This window comes from Mustela erminea, chromosome 13, assembly GCF_009829155.1.
Source record: "Mustela erminea isolate mMusErm1 chromosome 13, mMusErm1.Pri, whole genome shotgun sequence".
Taxonomy (NCBI): Eukaryota; Metazoa; Chordata; class Mammalia; order Carnivora; family Mustelidae; genus Mustela; species Mustela erminea.
In genome coordinates, this window is record NC_045626.1 from 71763565 (window position 1) to 71783875 (window position 20311).

General features: G+C 39.8%; 1 protein-coding gene across 2 annotated transcripts in view; it reads left to right on the forward strand.

Moving 5' to 3' along the window:
- The first annotated feature begins 464 nt into the window (after positions 1–464).
- Positions 465–20311, forward strand: part of PITPNB (phosphatidylinositol transfer protein beta) — a 63873-nt gene continuing 44026 nt past the window's right edge. For both annotated transcript variants that reach the window (XM_032309555.1, XM_032309554.1), the window contains exons 1-4: positions 465–585; positions 5586–5616; positions 8412–8557; positions 20044–20135. In XM_032309555.1, coding sequence (XP_032165446.1) covers positions 566–585; positions 5586–5616; positions 8412–8557; positions 20044–20135 — 289 coding nt within the window. In that variant the 5' untranslated portion in view covers positions 465–565. The remainder of the gene's footprint in view (positions 586–5585; positions 5617–8411; positions 8558–20043; positions 20136–20311) is intronic.

Here is a 20311-nt window from a genome sequence, read left to right on the forward strand (position 1 = left end):
CGGAATATGCACGTGAGCGAGCCAGGTAACCTTTTTCGGTCCCGCGGACTCCCACGGAGCCCGCGACGGGAGAACGCGGTGGCGTCGGCCTCCCCAACCCGAAGTGAAAGCTCAAGGAGAGGACCTCTTCTCAAAAGCGGTGGGAGAAAGTTTTACGCTGGTTACTAGGAAACGACTTCCAGAGAACTGACTGAAAAACTCACCAAAGAGCGTAGGTTCCCCACACGCCCCGGCAAAACTCGACCGAAAAGAAGAGCCGCAAAAGGAGGACAAGGGAGCGCGCGCCTCAAGTGCGCAGCGGCAGTAAAAGCTGCACGGCCCCCTCTCAGTCAGCCGCGCAGCCGCAATGGAAGCTCCGCGAGCCCAGGGTGGGGCGCGAACTAGGGCGGAGCTAGCCCCTCGCGCGCGCTGACGCGACGAGTAGCGGCGGAAGGGTGTGGACGCGCAGGCGCCGCGGTAGTTCGGAGGGAGTGAGGAGGCGGGGCCGCGCAGGCGCCGTGAGGGGCGGTAGCGGCGGCGGCGGCGGTGGTGGTAGCGGCGGCAGCTGTGAGGGGGTTCCGGGAAGATGGTGCTGATTAAGGAATTGTGAGTGGGTCGGTGGGCGCGAGCGAGGCTACGCGACGGCGGTGGTGGGAGACTCATTGATTGAGAAGTGGTGGAAGCGGAATATTTCTAGAAAGGAGCGAGCCTCTGTCTGGCCGCTTCCTGCGCGCGCCCCCTCCCCCCGGCCCGTGCCCCCGGCCCGTGCCCCCGGCCCACCGAGGGCCTCACCACGTAGCGTTCTCAGACCCTCTCCCCTGGCGTTGCCGTGGTAACACCGCCGCCCACTCCCCTGGGGCGGAGGCTCCTGGGTCCCGGTCGGAGCGCGTGGCTCGGGAAGCCGAGGCCGGGAGTTTCCGCTGGGACCCGCCTTCTCCCCATATACCCCCCACCCCCCACCTCCAGTCTCAGCCTGGGCCCACTCGCAGGCCCGTCGCTGGGGAACCGAGGCCGGGACCGAGTCGGAGCCCGAGGTTGGGGAGGCGCGGTGGGTCTGACAGTGATTTGTCGTGCGGGGTGGAGCCTACCTGTAGCCCGCGGAAGATGGACTTGCCAGGTGAAGACAGCCCCCGTGTCGCGACTCGAGGTGGGACGTAGGCGCCCTGAACTTCAGACAGGAGCTGGGAGTTCGGAGAACTGCGCTCCCCAAGGCAGCGCAGTTGTCTTAATCGGGAGAGCTGTCTCTCTGCTTTGAGTCTCAGTTTTCACATCTTTAAGATGGGGTGACGCTGGGTTCCACTTACTTCACGAGGTTGAGGTCAGGAATTATTAACACGTGGCCTGTCAGATGGAAGGACTTTCAGGTGCGTTGGACCGGCGGAGTGCTTTTACTGAAAGTTAGGCATTTCCCACCGGCAAGCACTGTAGCTATCACAGGAAATATGTTAGCCATGATTGTTGAGCTGTCACAGCTGACTCGTATCCTCAGCATCCTGTGGGCAACTAGGGATTTCGCGTATGGCCTGTTAGGTTTTTTTCAAAAGCTGCTCTCACTTTAATTCTTAAACGTACATTTTCGTTTAATTTAGTTATCTCAAGACGACTTATCTTTAGTGTTCTCAGGTTTTCTTTAGAAAGTCACTTCTGTCACTTCTCTGCTTAAAACTCTCCAAAGACAACTCCCCCCCCCCCCAGTCTCACTGTGAATAAAAAAGTCCTTACAGTAGCCCACGAGGTCTTAACGTTATTTTCTGTTCTGGTCTGATCGCATTTACTACCCTGCACATTCCCATGTCCATTTCAAGCTCAAGCTTCCTAATAGTTCTTTCTTACTTCAGGAAAAGAAGCTCAGTTCAAGGCCTTTCTGCTTGCTGTTCCCTCTGCCTGAAGTGCTCTCGCTATGCTGCCTCCTTCAGGTCTTTACTTAAGTATCACCTTCTTAGGGAGTCCCTCTTTGAAGACCTAATTGCAACCCCCACCGTTTGGTATTTGCCTTTCCTGCATTGTTGTCAGTAGCAATTATTACTGTCTAACATGCAATACAGTCACTTTTTTTTTTTTTCTATTTTACCACATGTATTCTCTTGCTACATGCAAGCTCCATGATTTTGTCTCTTTTGCTCACTTCCATATTCCCAGCTCTTAGAATAGTTCTTGGAGCATAGTAAGGGCTCAATAAGTACTTGTTAAGTTAATGAAAAATCACAACTTTAGTCAGTCACAGGGATCCTAAGAAAAGACACGTTTTTGGATAAAGTTTATTTATAGTATTGAACTCTGGATAAAGCTTTTCTTCCAAGTCATTTAAGCAGTGTATCGTGAAAGTTTTATTTATTACTCTGACATCTTTGTAATGTAGGTAGGTGGCAGATATTAAGACAAATGGAGAAAACAAGACAGAAGGAAATTGACTTGGCCCAAGTCACATAGCAAGTGAGTTGCAGAACTGATCTTACATCATACATCTCGTCATTTTTATTAGAGTTATTTCCTCCCTTCTAAAATGTGAATTAAGTGTTCAATAGATCCCTTTGACAATTAGGGAGGAGTATCAAGCTAACTCATGGAAAGCAGTTCCCACTGGGAATTTGCACAATATGCTTTTTTGTGAAACCATTACTTTCATTATAAAAATTTAAATACGCCAAGGTAACACATGCTGAAATGTGCCCAAACGTAATTTTTTTTCCTAAACAGTTATAAATTACATTTCTTGATGTTCACACTTCATGTGTGTCTCCCTAGACTTTTTTTTTTTTTCTCCTTTTAGACTTTTTAAAAGCAGAGTCTGTTTTTATTTTGTGTCTAGTACCAGCGTAGCATCTAGGCCAGCATACTGTAAGTGCTCAGTGTTGTTGAATGAAAAACAGAGTTCTTCCTATTTGTGAGTCAACTTTCTAAAATCGTTTTTGGTCAGGAGCACTGAATAGGTCATTCCTATGTAAAGATGTTGGTAAACTGTAAAATACTTCGGCAAATGTTTATTGTCTTAAAAAATGTTATCTGTTTTTGACATAAATAAATACGTTAGAAATGACTTTTCAGGGTGGGGAGTTCCCTTAAGTTGTTACTTAAGCAATAGATGAAGTTGCCATTAGTGTAGAGTCCTAGTTTTAAAGAACTAGTTGCTAGTTCCATTTGGAAAATTATTTTCCTGAGGATTTTCAGAGAATTTTGAAAATTTTCAAATTGTTGTAAAAGATGAATGAGGCTTTCAGAAAAAGAAAATCAAACCCTGTCTGTTCCTTTTACTTTTCGTAAGCAAATAGTGAAGAATTTGACTCATCATTCATCCAGAATGTCTTAATCAGTCACTTTGATTTTGTGAAATAAGTTTTGCTCTAAGTGTTGTTATATTAAAATAGGGATCTTCCCACTAGTGAGTAGTTGTTAAAATTACTCAGCAGTGATTCTTTGGTTTTGTGAAAGTTCCAGGAAGTCTTTAACTCTTTCCTCTCTATTCCTTCCATTTCTTCTGCAGCCTGTCTTCTTGGTTCAGGCCTTTGTAAATCTTTGCCCCGCCTCCCCAAAGATGGTTTTTTTCCCCACACTCCTGCCTCTCAATGTTTTTTAAACAGCTACAGATGACTTCTTTAGATTAACTATAGTTATGTCACTTCCCTTTTGGAACAACCTTCCTGGATCCCTTGTTGCCTAAAAATGTAATAGATTTCTTTTCATTGTATTCCAGGTCCTAAAAATATGTTCCCAACATGTATCTCTGTCTAGATCTTTCTTTATCTTTCAGAATATGCTCTCAAGGGGCACCTGGGTGGCTCAGTGGGTTAAAGCCTCTGCCTTCGGCTCAGGTCATGATCCCAGGGTTCTGGGTATAGGCTCTCTCCTCAGCAGGGAGCCTGCTTCCCCCTCTCTCTCTGCCTGCCTCTTCGCCTACTTGTGATATCTGTCTATGAAATAAATAAATATTTAAAAAAAAAAAAGTAAAGATTAAAAAAAAAAAAAAAAGAATATGCTCTCAACCTATATCTTAGTCTGCCTCTTCCCCCCTACCATACATACCCTCTTGGCCCCAGTTTATTTCTGTTACTGAGACAGTGAGGCAAATCAGTGTGTATTCTGAGGAGACAGTTAAGAGGATTAGGTATGCAAGGATTTTTTGTATAACAAGTTTAGTTTTGATGAGAATAGGAATTAGTCATAATGGTGTTTGAGAATGTTCTCGTCTTTAGGTGACAGTTATCAGAGAGACAGAGAGTGTTGAGTGACCCCAGATAGTGTCAGGGGAGAGTAACAGGAGGCATGTTTTATACATGCTGGAGGTCAAGGTGATGTGAAGACTCAGGCATAGATGTTTGAGGAGAATAGGGAGAGAGGTATGGGTAGACGTGCAGCTGAAGAGAAGTTGGAATGAGGAAAAACTACTGGGAGTTTTCTCTAAAATGAAAGTCAAGGTGACCGTTGTGGGATTTTTTTCTGTTTTCTTATAATAGAAAGTTAAAATGAAAATTTTACTTAACACTGCTATGGTACCCTAATAGTTAGTAGGGAAAAGTCTGAGAAAGACCAGGCCAAAAAAAGAAGTTGCTGTCTTGGACACCAGCTATTATCATGAGATAATTGATAGGGATTTTCAGAGTTTATGCTGGAGATAAGTGAAGGTACTTCCCTATAAAAATCTGGTGATAAAGTGCAATATTCTTTTTTTTTTTAATTTTAAATTTTTAATTTTTTATAAACATATAATATATTTTTATCCCCAGGGGTACAGGTCTGTGAATTGCCAGGTTTACACACTTCACAGCACTCACCAAAGCACATACCCTCCCCAATGTCCATAACCCCACCCCCCCTTCTTCCAATCCCCCTCCCCCCAGCAACTCTGTTTGTTTTGTGAGATTAATAGTCAAAGTGCAATATTCTGACATAATTTACCATAATATTCTTTTTTTGGATTATATCTTCAGGGGCATTATGCCTCCATTTCAGTCCTTTTGTTGGTCTAGTAACAAACTCTTGGACAGAATCACACACCAGTCAACCTTACATTGTGTTTGCCCTGGAAGGGGTTCTGTTTCTAAGGTTCAAAGTATTTCCTTTGGTAAAGTCTTTTCTTGTTACATCTAAAGGAATTTTTACTTGTTTTTCTCTTAATAGAACTGAGGAGTAATCGGGTACTGGGGAAAAATTTTTGGAAGCATTCATTCATGAGATTCAAGACATACATTCTATGAGAAATAACATAAAAACAAAATATGTAGTAGATAGATAGAGAATGAAACCATACTAAAAATTTCATGAGGGCAACCTGACCAGACGTTCTAAAAATAATATTCAGTACCCTGTAATTTTCAGTGATGAGTTTACTCTTGTTCCTTTTCTCCTCACAAGAATCTCTGCAGCTGTGTTTTTGGGGTCCTGGTACAATGAGGTCACTAAATGGAAGTGATCATTGAGTCCCACAAGTGGTAGTTTTACTTCCCCAATTTAAAAATTCTTATTTAGAGCCCGAGGCATTGCAAAGACAATAACATCCTTTTATTACGCTATCATTGGATTTAAGCAAAAGTTCTTCTAAGTGTAGAGATCTGTGTTTTAAAGCCAAATATTTCATATGTGACATATTTTTTTTTCTTTTGTTGTTTTAGCCGTGTGGTTTTGCCATGTTCTGTTCAGGAGGTAAGTCTTCCTTTTTTCCTGTATTATTTTGCTGATATAGCTTATTTCAATATGTTAATCTAAAGTAATGTTTTTGTTGTATTTTCTTACCTTTACATTCCAGTTTGTGTGACAAAATGAATTGTGGTATATTACAGATAATTCATTGTAAACGAATTCTGATACACTGCCTTGTTTTGGAAAGCTCTAAAGACTGTGGTTTCATTTTCTGCCAGTTCAGAAATTCTGGCTATAGTATCCCAGAGAAAGGAGGTTCCAGCCTTAAGGCTAAGTAACTTGCAGCTTAGAGAAATTTTTCACTGTTGGATATTTTAAACATTTGTCTTTAAGCCAAAATTTGCTTTCCTGTAATGTTTGTTGTTTACAATTCCTTCCATTTGTGCAGTGGGAAATAAGCCTGTTCTGTCTGGCATATGGTAGCCCATCAGGTTTTCTCCTGGCCATTATCTCTGCTCCCCTCAAGTTCTTTTGTTCCATCTTCTCTGCATGAGGTCACAGGGTTAAACATTCGCAGCATGGTCATTTGGCCTAGTATAACATGACCTCTAGATTTCCTTACCAGCTGGTGTCACTACCTCTTGCGTTGTAGTTGTTGCTCTTAACTAACTGCAAACAGTATTCCAGATGTGGTTTGACCACCATGTAACTGTGAGAGATTATTGTCCCCCTTGATCTGCACATAATAGAGAAATATGCTACCTGTTCAGAACTTGCATGTCCTTCAGTTGTAGCTATTTGTGGTAGAGCCAGGAAGAGGATAAAAGCAGAGAAACTGAGATATATGTAGCAAACCCCACAAAGCCCGCTGGGTTGTTCAATAACTTGCACGCAGTTTGCACTTGCTCAGTTATCTCGTTTTCCTGGAGCTGACAGTAGATTAGAAGCAGTGAATTGGAAGGGGAACAAAACAAACTGATAACCTAAGAAGTGACAGCTGACAGTAAAACAAAAACAAAGTAAAATGCAGGAACTAAAAATGAATAGCTCTCTGGCACAGCCTAAAGGAGACTTGAACTTAGCTGTATATATCTCAGTAGTGCCCGAGATTTCCCCATATTTAAACAGTCAAGACAAACCAGGCACCCCTGTGCTTTGCTTGGGCAATTGATTGTTTGAACTTGAATGTAGAAATTGACATTCGTTTTTGTTAATTTTTTTTCTTTTGTTTCAATTAGTTGGATTAACTTGTCGAAATCTTTCCGAGTCTTGGTGTTGTCACTGAAAATAAGCTCAGTTTTTTCTTCTTTTCAGGCTTACTAACTATGCCTTCTGTCTCTATTTGAATTAGTCTTAAAAATGAGAATGACAGGCTACTGGCATGTCACAAAATAGCAGTTCATTAATAACTTTTTTGGATACTGTTGTTTAGTTGTTTCTTTGTAAAGTTCTGTTACTCTGTTTCTGACCGAGATTAAATTTACCTTTTGATTGAGACATTTTAATTATACTTTAAAAATATGACAGTGTTGAAAAGTACATTTTAAAGGACTTAAGGATTGTAGCATTATTGGATTAACCTGATATTATATCACAAAAACCAAAGAAATACATCCTCTCTGCTGTCTAAAATCCCTACAGAAATTATTTCTGTTGCTTTTAAGAAATGTGTTTGGTTCACCCTTCTAAACCCAAACTGAGTGATTGAGTTAGTGTGTATTTAAATTAACCTTTAAGATAATGTCATATTCTCATGGACTTTCTAGATATAAATATTTACTGAGCTTACAACTACTCCTATTTTTTGTCTCACATAAAATGTTCATTTTGAATGATTAGTTTTTAGAGCTTTTCTTTGAAAATGTGCTTTAAAACAAAAGCATTTTTTCAGGCTGTCCTTGCCGGGAGGAAGAAACTTAGCTAAATTTCAAGAGATTGGAGACAGTGCCATGGTTGAGTCACTAGAACAAATTAGAACATGAGAACTTTGCTTTTTATTATTTGTTGGAACTGTTAGCAGCTCCAGATTGGCACAGAACAATACTGCCCACTCACAGGTATTGGTTCAGGTTATTGAGAACGCTAGTTCACTTTAAAATGAAATAGAAACCACTATCAGCAATTTCTTGCCTTTTATAGTAATTCTTGTGTATTTGTAATACTTTAAAAACAGTTTCTGTTTACTGGAGAACTTTACAATTAACAGTTTGGATCCTGGATACCCAGTACTGCTTCTTTTGAGGTGGAGAAGGGTGAAATTGGGCATGTCAGGCATAAGTCATGGGAAAAAAGATCCCAGAGCTCTACTGAAATTTGGATTGTAATAGTTCTTTATATTTTCAGGTTTTTTTTTTATTATACTTTATATACTTTCTCTTTATCATTGATGATGGTATTCTGGTCGCTCAGCTTTCTTAATTAGCAGAGTAACAATTATATTCCTTCATGCTTCCCTCCCCCCCCCCCCACCCCGAATTCTGTGAAATTAAATGAGATAGAATAGATCTGGAAGTGCTTTGGAAAAAGCAAATGTATGCTATACAAAAAGTTGGGCCAAGCATCAAGGTGTTTTCTTGATAAGTGAATAGGACATATAAGGGCACCCGAGAGTATTTGTAACTAGCAGTTTTCCCAAATCATGGAAATCTCGTAAAATATAGTTTCTTGAGGTTGTATGATCATCTAATCTTTAATCTTCCTAAGCATATTAATTTTTAATTTGAATCATATTTTCATATGGAACAGACGTGCTGAATGGTTTGGGTAAGCTTTTTTATATCATATGTGGTAAGATTTTAGCATAGGAATTTTCTGCAGGTACTATTGGCTTAATGAAATTCTGTGCTCTGAAATTCCAGTATCAGGTTGGGCAGCTTTACTCTGTTGCAGAAGCTAGTAAGAATGAAACTGGTGGTGGAGAAGGAATTGAAGTCTTAAAAAATGAACCTTATGAGAAGGATGGAGAAAAGGGACAGTATACACACAAAATCTATCACCTAAAGAGGTAAGCTGATTGTTCACATCAGATGCTTAGTCATTCTATTGAAGACGATGCTTTAATTCTTTAGCTTATTTATTGAGCGGGTAATTCCCTAACTTCCTGGGCTGTATGCTGAGATACTTTTTAAATTTTACTCTGACAATATGTTGCATTTTAATTTTTTGAGAGACCTCCCCATTGATTGTTTTTAAATTATAAAAGTGATATAATTGTTTATAAAAAAAAATTCAAACAACAGGGAAGGTTTTAAAATAAAAACTTAGTACCGCCTCTTGCCATCACATATGCATAACCTCAGGGAGAACCACTAGTAACAGTTCCTCCTTCTGGATCATTTTCTATAGATATTCAAATAAGTTTTTAAAAAATAAACATACAGAGGGCGCGTGGGTGGCTCACTGGGTTAAGCCGCTGCCTTCGGCTCAGGTCATGATCTCAGGCTCCTGGGATCGAGTCCCGCATCGGGCTCTCTGCTCGGCAGGGAGCCTGTTTCCTCCTCTCTCTGCCTGCCTCTCTGCCTACTTGTGATCTCTCTCTGTCAAATAAATAAATAAAATCTTTTATTAAAAAAATAAATAAATAAAATAAACATACAGAGAGCTCTATCACTTGCATTATTTTTTGTTTTCTATGGCAAATGGGATCCTGTCATACATATGCTTCTGCAGTTGGCTTTGTTTTTCATGGAGTGACACATTGTGAACACCCTGCGGTGTTATTTAATGTCCATGTCCTTGTTTTGAAGGCTGAGTGACCTTTCTTGCTGTGAACAAAGCATAGGTGATGTAACCATTCTCTAAATGATAAGTCAATTTAGGTGTTTTAGGTATTTTCCTTTTTGCATGTTACAAATAGTATTTCTGCGAACATGGTTGCACATGCCTTAGGTTACTGTTTCTCCAGGAGAAATGTATAAAAGTGAATTTTGCTGCAAGGATATGCTTATTTAAAATTTTGATATTACTGCCAGATTGCCTTCCAGGAGTTTGGTAGTGTTCATTTTCTGTATTTTTCTCCACTTGTTTATTTGCCAATCTGATATGCAGAAGTAGTCTCTTGTTCAAATTTGCATGCTTTATTAGTGAAGTTGAATGTATTTTCCTATTAGTGGATCATTTGAATTTCTTGTGCAACTTGACTGTTGAAATCTTCCATTCCTTTTTTTTTTTTTATCTCTTTGGTTTATAGAAGTTCTCCTGAGTTTGTCACAAATATTTTTTGAAAAATACTTTATTTATCTCAGAGAAAGTGAGTGAGTGGGAGGAGGGATGGGGTGGGGGGAGAGAGAGAGAAAGAGGATCTCAAGCAGATTCAAGCAGATTCTGTGTTGAGCTTGGAGCCTGACATGGAGCTTGATCCTACAACACTGACATCTTGACTTAAGCCACCCAGATACCCCTAGCTAGCATAAATATTTTAGAATAGAATATGCATGCCAGTATTTGTCCAAGGGCAAAAGATCAGTAATGGTTTTTAAGAGTCTATTTAGTCAGTGGTCCCCCAATTTACTAAAAGTAGGAGGGATCAGGACATCTAGGTGGCTCAGTCGGTTAAGTGTGTGCCTTTGGCTCAGGTCATGATCTCAGAGTCCTGGGATTGAGTCCTGCTTTGGATTCCCTGCTATGAGGCGAGTCTGCTTCTTCCTCTCCCTTTGCCCATCCCCCTCTGCTCATGCTCCTGTGTTTGCTCTCCTTCTCTCTGACAAATAAATAAAATTTTTTAAAAAGTAGGAGAAATCTTTGGTCTTTTCTTGGCTTTACTTCTTCATAATGAAATGAGTAACACTCATTTTTGTAGATTTTTTTTTTTTGTAGCGCTCCTTAAAGTTGTAGGTGAGTTGTGTGATAATCAGTCTTTTCTGTTTTATCAGTGTAAAACCATCGCTTGGTTTATACTGACACATGAATATAAAGTAGGTTATCACTTTATAGAATCTTAAATTTTATTTATTTATTTTTTTCTCCTAGAATGCAGTGTTCCTTTGTTTCTGATGCAGGTTTGAATGAAGGCAGTAATTCTGATCAATCAATTATCCATAGAGACTGTCTTATTTAGTCCTGTTAATTTGTTAGTCCCCTAAGTATATCTAAAAAAAAAATGTGTTATTTGGAGAAAAGTGTGTCATTCTAGATAGTGTGATCTATAGAGCATTTATAGTATTGAATTTGTTTATGTATACTTAGTTTTATTTTTTAGTATTTTACATTTACTCATTAATTGGATTTTACCAACACATAAAACTTTTTCATTGTAAGCATTTAACTTTTTGGGGGGATTCTAAAATAACCAGAAAGTTCAATATATAAAACTTTCTGTTGGTGTATGATGTCCATATGTGAATAATCATGAAATAGATTCAAAATACCCTTCATTTAAAAACAGAGTTGGGGCGACTGGGGGGCTCAGTGGATTAGGCCTCTGGCCTTCGGCTCAGGTCATGATCCCAGGACCCTGGGATCGAGCCCCACATCGGGCTCTCTGCTCAGCAGGGAGCCTGCTTCCCTCTCTCTCTCTCTGTATGCCTCTCCATCTACTTGTGATTTCTCTCTGTCAAATAAATAAATAAAATCTCAAAAAAAAAAAAAACCCTGAGAGTTGGAAATTGAAGAAATGTTTGATGTATCATTAAATGGAAAAGATGAATTGCTTAATATGTACATAAATATAAATATGCACTGCATTACATGTATTTTTAAAAAACTAATCAGAGAAAGGCCTAGAAAGAGATTCATTAAAATGTTAATGTTTTTCTCTTGGTGGTGGGATTATGGGTGATTTAGATTTTTTTTTTTACATTTCTGTATTTTTAATTAGAAAAACGATAAATATTTTGAGGCATCTGATTCAGATGACATTCCAGCCATAAATAATTTCTTAATTTGAAGAAGGCTATATAAATACAGTTAGTTCAAGAGGTGTTACTGTTCTGAAGAGTGTATTTGGGGACAAGGTTCAGAATTCCTCTCAGGCTTTTAATAGATTAAATAAAGGAAAACCATGGCTCTCTGGAGGCCAGCCTCCCAGTGCTCTCTTGGCTTCTTCATTCCTAGAAGGAACTGAAGTTATTTCCAGTATCCTTTGGTTTTACCCTGTCATGCACTCATTTACTCCTCATTACTCCTATTGAAAAATAGGGGATATGCCTGTTGTACCTAAGAGGATACCAAAATGCCAAAATGCATGTTTGCCCAAAGTCACACAGCTAGTAAGTGGCAGAATGGTAACTGTGATCTGGATTCTCTGGGTTCTAATGCCGTGCTCTTTTGGTCACAGTTAGGCAGTCCCAACTCCCTGACAATAAGCATGTGAACAAAGGATCTGATGAACACAGGTGTCCCATGAGAAGGAGGGGAGGGGATCTGATTGGATGGGAAGGGCTGTTTGATGCCCATAGAAGGCTGGCTTTGTCACACAAAGAAAGATGGCAGCTGGGGACAGAGCGTGGAGAGGCCTGAGACAGGAAAGGAATAAAGGAAAGAGGATGGCATTAATGGATCTCAGTCACTGTGGTGGGTAGTAGCCTCTCTGACAGTGGTGAAGAACAGCCAAAAACCTGTCCAGTAGTGCAAACAAAACCAGGACCAACTGTTGCTGTAGTCTGGGGGAGGGAGCAGTTACAGCGCAAGGCAGTCACATGTCCACATGCTCAAAGGCATCTGTTTTGTGCTGAAGGCCCAATAGCCATGGGGTAACTAGATTATGGAAGGGTAAAGAATCATTTAGCAGTGAGTGCTGAGGCCTTCACTGTGCCATAGGGAAGATAGCAATCATGACATAGGGCTGGCTGTATAGCCTTTCAGACCTCAGTATCCTGCAAGCGCATCCTGCAAGTTCAGCATGCGGTAGACCTCCCCACAGTTCCTAGAGAGTTTTAGAGCTCTCTTCCTGAGGAAGTTAAGTTTGTGTCCTGTAATATAGATTTCCTTTTTCAGCATGTGCTCCTTGGGTAACTTCTAGTGCTGTGTGCACTATCACTGTATAGCAGCAATAGAATTGCAGACTTGACTGGCTAAATCTGTTGCCCGAAGCCACCGACACTTTATTGTATGTTTGAAATACTTGAAATTCTGAGATCCACTCTACCCAGTGGAATCAACATCTCTGGATTCTCTGGCCAGTATGCTTTCCCATTTTGGCAAAACACTTCTTGGTGTAAGATACACACACTTCATCTTAACCAGAAGGTTGAGAAACATCTTGGAAAGGTATTAAAAAAAAGACCATAATTTAGTGACCATTGACCCCTCCTCCCCCCTTGAATCTCAAATGATAATCTTAGAGGATAATGAGATTCTCTCCATATCCTTTGATAATTTACAATAAGTAGTTGCCCATGGTAATTCTAAGCAGAGGATCTAGTCCTTATTGTGTTCTTACTATGTGCTGGTTACTGTACATGCTGTAGGTCGGAGCTCAGTGATTCCCCATAGCAGCCGTTTCTAGTGAGGAAATGAAGGTCCAGAAAGGTGTAAGTAACTGGCCCCTCTGTCACAGCTGTTGGTAGCAAACATGGGCAATGAACCCAGGCAGGCATTGTGACTCTAGAACTTGCCCTCTTAATCGTTTTGCTCTACTGCTGAGCCCTGTGGGAGGGTTAGAATATTTTCCATTTTCTAAAATGAATGCCAAAGAGGTTTGCAGAGAAATTCTTCCAAGGCAATAGTTTTCACTGATTCCCATGTTCCCATAGTCTTTAAAGTCTCAAGTTATCTTCCAGAATAAATTTAATAAGCTACTCGAGATTATCCATGTCGCTCCAGTTGTTATAACTGTCTAGAATAAAAACTATTAGCTCTTAGCAAGCCTGACTCTTCATTGTCTTCTAGAAGTGCCCTGTTCAGCCCCTAAGGTTCTTTTCTTCTTATGATGTGGGATTGCCCGTAACCTGTTTCCTGAGCATAGCTCAGCTCTGTCCTGTTTAGAAGCATTCCTAGACTACTTTTATTCTTCCCTAAACTTCATCACTTTTTGTCACATCTACTCATTTTAACACCTGATCATGTGTACTTCATGTCTATATATTTGTCGTATACCCTTTTTACCATAAAAGTTTGAGTATGTTTCTTTATGATGTTCAGTATACACTTAATAGTGGATGGTAGGGAGAGAGGACAGACTGTCCGGCAAAAAAATTTGAAGCAAGGCAAGGAAACGTGTTGCAACCTTTGAGCTGGTTATTTCGGAGAAAAACTTGTAGCTCTCCTGAGACTTTGTAGGAAGGAATACACTGACCTCTCCTTTTGTTGTTTTTTATCCCTTCTTGGGGAAAATTAGCTTTGCTGTTTTATTCTTTATAAGCATTATATCTTCACCATCTCCAGTCAGTCCTGAATGACAGAGAAGTCATAAAACCATGCCCCTGAATGGTCTTGTTCCCCAAAGACTGAAACAGCAGAGGTTTAATTGAAAATCATTTAAAAATTTCATGTAGTTCCAGTTAAGAGCTCATTTTTGTAAGCAAAAGAGTCATTTGCCAGGAACTAAAGTTACATTCATGTGTAAAAATGAGAAGTGTAAATCACCTGAGAATGCAAAGATTGATTATATCTGATGATTCACAACAGAGCATCTTTGCATAAGTATACATAAGAAATTAATAAATACCAGCCCAATATAGTAATTCATTCTTAAGTCGAGAATTAGTCACCAATGGAAAGGTTTTTCTTTGTGTGTAGTTTTAAGTCTTCAGTTTTGCACAGTTCAGAGTTTTCTAAATAGTGACCCTTTTCCAGGGGAATATCAGAAATACTTCTGTAATGCATTGTTTCCTTCTTATGGTATGTTTCTCATTGGTACTCTGTTTCGTTATGTGGAAAACACTTCTTTCCTTCTCTCTTTTTGTTATTTCTCCAAAACTTTAAAGTCTTGTTTTATCTTCTGAAAGTTAGCCAATTTGTGTCTGGTTATTTTACTCCTTTCCTACAAATCAGGATTTGAAGTCATTTTGTAATTTTTTCCTGTTGTTCTACCCATCTTCTCCATCTCCATACCCACCATGTTAATGCAGGTTACCATTATCTCTTTCTTTTGAGCTTTTCCACTTGTTTCCAGACTGATCTCTTACCACCCATTCTTTTGACTCTCATAAATAATGCTGCTGTGAAAACTTGTGTACGAGTTTCTGTGTAGACATGTTTTTATTTTTTGTGCGTATGTGCATACGCGCACACACACTCACTCATTCTCTCTCTCTCCCAGTTGGAATTATTGGGTCAAATGGTAACTCCTCACTTTTTGAACTCCCAGACTGTTTCCAAAATGACCGAACCATTTTACATTCCCCTCAACCATGTGGGAAGGCTCCAGTGTCTCCATATCCTTGCCAGCACTTGTTATTATCAGGATTTGTTTTGTTTTTGTAATAGCCATTTTAATGGGTGAGAGGTGGTATGTCAAGGTTCGGATTTGCATTTCTTTGCCAATGCATGATGTTGAGCATATTTTCACATAATGTTTATTGGTAATTTGTAGATCTTCAGAGAACTATCCTATCCGGTCAAATCTTCTACCTGTTTTTTTAATTGAGTTGTCTATTTTAAGAGTTCTTTACATATTCTAGATACTAACCCTTTGTCAGGTACATGATTTGCAGTTTTTCCCCTGTTCTGAGTTTTCTGCTCACTTTCTTGACGGCATTAAAAAGTTTATAATTTTGATTAAGCCCAATTTACTTCTTTTAACATTCATCATTTATACTTCTGGTGTCCTATCTGAGAAACCATTGTTCAGTCCATGGTCCCAAAGATTTATATCCACATTTGCTTATAAGAATTTTATAGTTTTAGGGGCGCCTGGGTGGCTCAGTCAGTTAAGCATCCAATTCTTGATTTCAGCTCAGGTCATGATCTCAGGGTCATGAGATCAGCCCCCCACTGGGCTTCATGCTCAGCAGGGATTTGCATGAGATTCTCTCTCTCCTCCTCCCTCTGCCCTTCCTCCCATTTGAGCTGGATCTCTCTCAAACAACAACAACAAAGAATTTTACAGTTTTAGCTCTTAAATGTAGATCTTCAGTCCATTTTGAGTTAATTTTTCCCTCCATCCACTTTCGCCCTCTCCAGTTAATTTTCGTTTACTAACACGACTCTACTAAATTGACAAAGAATGTTCTTAAGACTTAAATCTGGTTGTGTCATTCTTCTCCTTAAAGCCTTTAGTAGCTTCTTGTCATACAAAGACTAAAACCCAAACTCTTTGGCTTATAAAATGGGCCTCATTGTGATCTGTCTGCCCTCTGCTCTCCTCACCATCCACATCTTATGTCCATCCCTCTGTTCCTCCTTCACCACAGTCTAGCCATGCTGGAGGCCTCAGGGTGACCCAGGCAGACCAAGTCTTTAGCTATTTTAGGACTTTGGGGCCTGTGTCTTCATGTGGCTGGCCCTCCTCACCCTCAGATCACCATTGTATTATCACTTCCGTAGGGAGGCCTTCTTGGGCACCCTTAAACACGGTGCTCACAATGTCCTGTGCTCTCTTCCTCGACTTTACTGCACTTCCGGAGAGGTAATTCACTCCTTTTGTTATTTCCTGCTCTGTTTCCTGCTGCTTTCCCTAGAAGGTGAGCTCAGAGTAGGAGTTGTCCATTTGCACACTTGTTATTTATGTAGTCCCTGGCACACTGGACACTCAGTAAATAAATACTTGAGTGAATGAATGAGTGAGGTGGCCATGTATTTAAGGTATATTTCATTTGATTATAAAATGAAAGATTATTTATGGCAAATTAATCTCATTTTCATATTCTTCCATATGTTTTTCTACATTTCGATGTAGGTTGTAGGATGGAAAAATAGAACTGTACACTTGGCTCATTTTGTTTATAGTGGATGTAAAACTTTCACAGGAAAAATGCAGTTTGAAATGATTTGCCAAGATGTTATGTCTCAGGAACAGATTTTTTTAAAAAAGAATGCTATTAGGTCAGAGGTTCAGTGTACATTATGGTCATTTATTATATATCTTTGAAACCATATAAGCTCTTTGTTTTACTCTACCACTATGACAGAGTTGTCTTATACTTAACAGGTTCACAGCCATTGTTGTAGAAGTTAGATCTTCATGTTATCTCCTGTCAACACAGTTGATGGAACATTTTGGTTGAATTTTACCCTGAAGTTAGATGTTCTTCATATACATTTAGAGTTGGGATGGGAAAAGGACTATGTATGGCAAAGAACTTTTTGTGCTCTTGGACATTATTTTATGCCTGACTCTTAGACAAATCTAGAAGTGTTTAGCTTGAGTTAAGTTCTATCATGATCTATCTATCATATCATGGTTTGTCATGAGAGACTATTTCATGATTGTTGGGAGAACAAGAAGAGGAATGTCCTTATACATCTGTTTTTGAAGGCCTGTCTCCCTTTTGTTAATTCACTTAATATTTGTTCTTTTCCTGAGACTCTAAGCTTCCAAAACAGTATTTCCTTGGTAAGTAGATGATAGAAAACCAATGTGTATGCTGTCAGTTATATAAATGGCACATTTGCAGCACCTTGTTAGGAATATTTTAAAGTTGCCACTAATGAAAATTTATTTCCTTTAAAGCAGAATTGAAATTTAGTTTTATTTACTCCATGTATGCATTTTCCCTATGTTTAGCCCATAATGAGATTCACTGAGGGGAGAGGTTTGTTAGTGTTTTTATGTTAAATGTAGAAAGCGAGTCAATTTGAAATAACTATCTCAGAGGTTTGGTCATTCTTAATTAAGTCAAAAAGTTGACTCTTGGAATTCACATAGTGGAAAAGTATCCTGGTGGAAGTAAGAAAATAGGCATTTGGGAGCAAAATGAAGACAGGTTAAAACTTTCTTTTAGATTTGGCTCTTTCTGGCCTTTAGTGACTGCCAGTTTTCTGTTTGGGTCAGTAAATTTTAGAGCTTTTGATGAATGTTTAAGGTTTTTAGACTATTGGGCACTGTGGGAATAAATAGGATAATTAAAATAGGTTTCTGAGCTGGTATGTAGCTTTTTTCCTGCCTTTTTCTTTTCTTTTTAAAAAGATGTTTTTTAGAAGTTTTATTTGTCAGAGAGAGAGAGCAGATGCACACACAAGCAGGGGGTGCAGCAAGCCAGAGGGAGAAGCAGTCTTCCTGCTGAGCAAGGAACCCTATGCAGGGCTTTATCCCAGGACCCTGGGATCATGACCTGAGTCGAAGGCAGAAGCTTAACTGACTGAGCCACCCAAGCATCCCTCTTTTTTTTTTTTTTTTAAAGAATTTACTTATTTATTTTAGAGATGCATTTGCCTGTTAGGGGGAAGGAGAGAGAAGGGGGAAGAATCTTTAGCAGACTCCCCACTGAGTGCAGAGCGGGAATCCCAGGACCCTGAGAGCCTGACCTAAGCTGAAACCAAGAGTAGAATGTTTAACCAACTGAGCCACACAGGCACCCATTTCCTGCCTTTTTCTACATTAACCACATGAACCACTGATAGAGCTGTTGGTCATACTTTGAGATTGATAGGTAATCTTGTAGGTATATTTTAAAAATCACCCAAACGTGTTATATTATACCCAGATGAGACCTCTCCCAGTTAAGGGGATTTTGGTTTCAGTACTTGAGGAATGGAAGAAATAATTAGGATTTCAGGTATTCATTGACTTTAAATGTGAAAGTATTTTCAGGTAGCTTGGCTTTATTTTGGGGAGGTTGTGCCCCTTTGCATGGATCTTCCCTAGATTTGAAAAGAATGGGTGCTCGAAGAATTAGTTCTCCTTTATTGTTATCTTTTCAGGGTGTAAAGGCATAGGTAAATCTTTTTATGCCATGGGACTCTTATTTATAATGTCATGTAACAGTGCTTCAGCTTTTCTTTGCCAGTGGTTTAATTTGCCACAGTAGTGGAAGCTCCAAGACATGCACATGATTTTGTGTACTGAAGAGGCAATGAAAGGGCTGTCCAGACTACCTTTTCTTTTCTGTGTTTTTTTTTTTTTTTTAAGATTTTATTTATTTATTTGACAGAGATCACAGGTAGGCAGAGAGGCAGGCAGAGAGAGTGGAAGGGAAGCAGAGTCCCTGCTGAGCAGAGAGCCCAATGCAGGGCTTGATCCCAGGACCCTGGGATCATGATCTGAGCAGAAGGCAGAGGCTTTAACCCACTGAGCCACGCAGGTGCCCCCAGACTACCTTTTCTATAATTGCACGGCCCTCTGGCTGGTGGAGGTTCCTTACATTCACCTTACTTAGCTTCCAGAATTCATAGGGATGCTTCTGGCTACCTGCTCCATCTTAGTACAGAGGCAGAAGTCCTTTCTGGGCTCCAAGTCTCCTTAGTTTGTTCTTTTTCCTAACTTAGGAAATGAAGTTGTATGTGTTGGTTCTCAGAGAAGCAGTTCTGATACAGAAAAAGTATATAGGGCTTCAAGTTGGAGGAGGTAGTTTTGATACGTAGTTATTTAGCCACTTAAATGCTGGTTACATGGAATAATAAATGAATGTGTACCTTGCAGTGCTGTTGGAAGATACAAGTGAAGAAAGGCACGTGAAAGTACTCAGCTTTATGTCAACTTATAATTAAAGAGCAGTACCTACTGTTTATTGAGCTCTGCCTCTATTTCACAATGTGCTAATAAACACATTATAGGATTATTTGATTGAATCCTCCCAATAACCTTGCAGAGGAGGTAATAGGAACAGTGTTCAACTCATGGGGAAGTTCAGAGAGCCAAGTGATGTGTCCAAGATCACACAGCTTCTAAATGCTGATGTTGGGATTTGAATATGATCAGTATGAAAAGCCTGTGCATGTAAAACTGCTTTCTTTAAAATCATTAGAAGTCATTCCATTTGCATTTCTCTGAAGACGGAAAAGACTAATTTTTCCATTTGTTAACTAGTTTTGTTTTCTATTTGTAGCGTGTCTGTGGATGTCTTTTGCCCACTTACCTTTGGGATCTTTGCTGATTACCTGAGGAATTGGCGCAAACTCCTCATGTATTATATACTTAACCCTTCTCCCACTATAGTGGAGGCATTCACTTTCCAAACATACAGAATTTAATACTTGGATATGTTCTAAGATCTCCTTTCCATCTGGGTTCTTCAGATGGTCACTTTTAAGTTTATTCTGCAAAATGCATTTGAAGACTTTCATTCAGAGATACTCCCATATTTTAGGTACTCTTTCATGTTAAACAATGAGTGTGATCTCACCACATGCACAGTCTGAATAGCCTCAGTTAACTCTCAGATTTCACTTTAGGGGAATAGAGCAGAAGCCAAACACAAAATTGTTTCTTTTTTTCCCCGTTACATCTTGTATACAGCTAAATGTTTTTAATCATGTTGTTTTTACATTAATTTTCCACTTGATTACTTTGGGAGTGAAACTGAAACCTATTGCTAACAATCTTGAACATGGGTTCATGAAACTTAGAACATAATCACCTTTGATGACAGTACTCTTTGAGGTAGCCCAATAGATGCCAACAAAAAAGTGATGGTACTATTGAAAATATATTCACTGTTCCTCTCTTCACAGCAAAGTTCCTGCATTCGTCAGGATGATTGCTCCAGAGGGCTCCTTGGTGTTTCACGAGAAAGCCTGGAATGCATATCCCTACTGTAGAACAAGTAAGCCTGGTTGCTGGCAGTTATTCCACCCCGCTGTCCCACTGCTGATGAGGAGAGGGACTCTTGGTGCCGATGCCTTTGAGAAGGGTGGCACCCAAGAAAGTCCTCTCTGGGTTCTTGGGTAGTCCCTGCAGGTGCTGTGGCAGAGGGGAGATTTCTGTGTTCCTCCTCCAGAC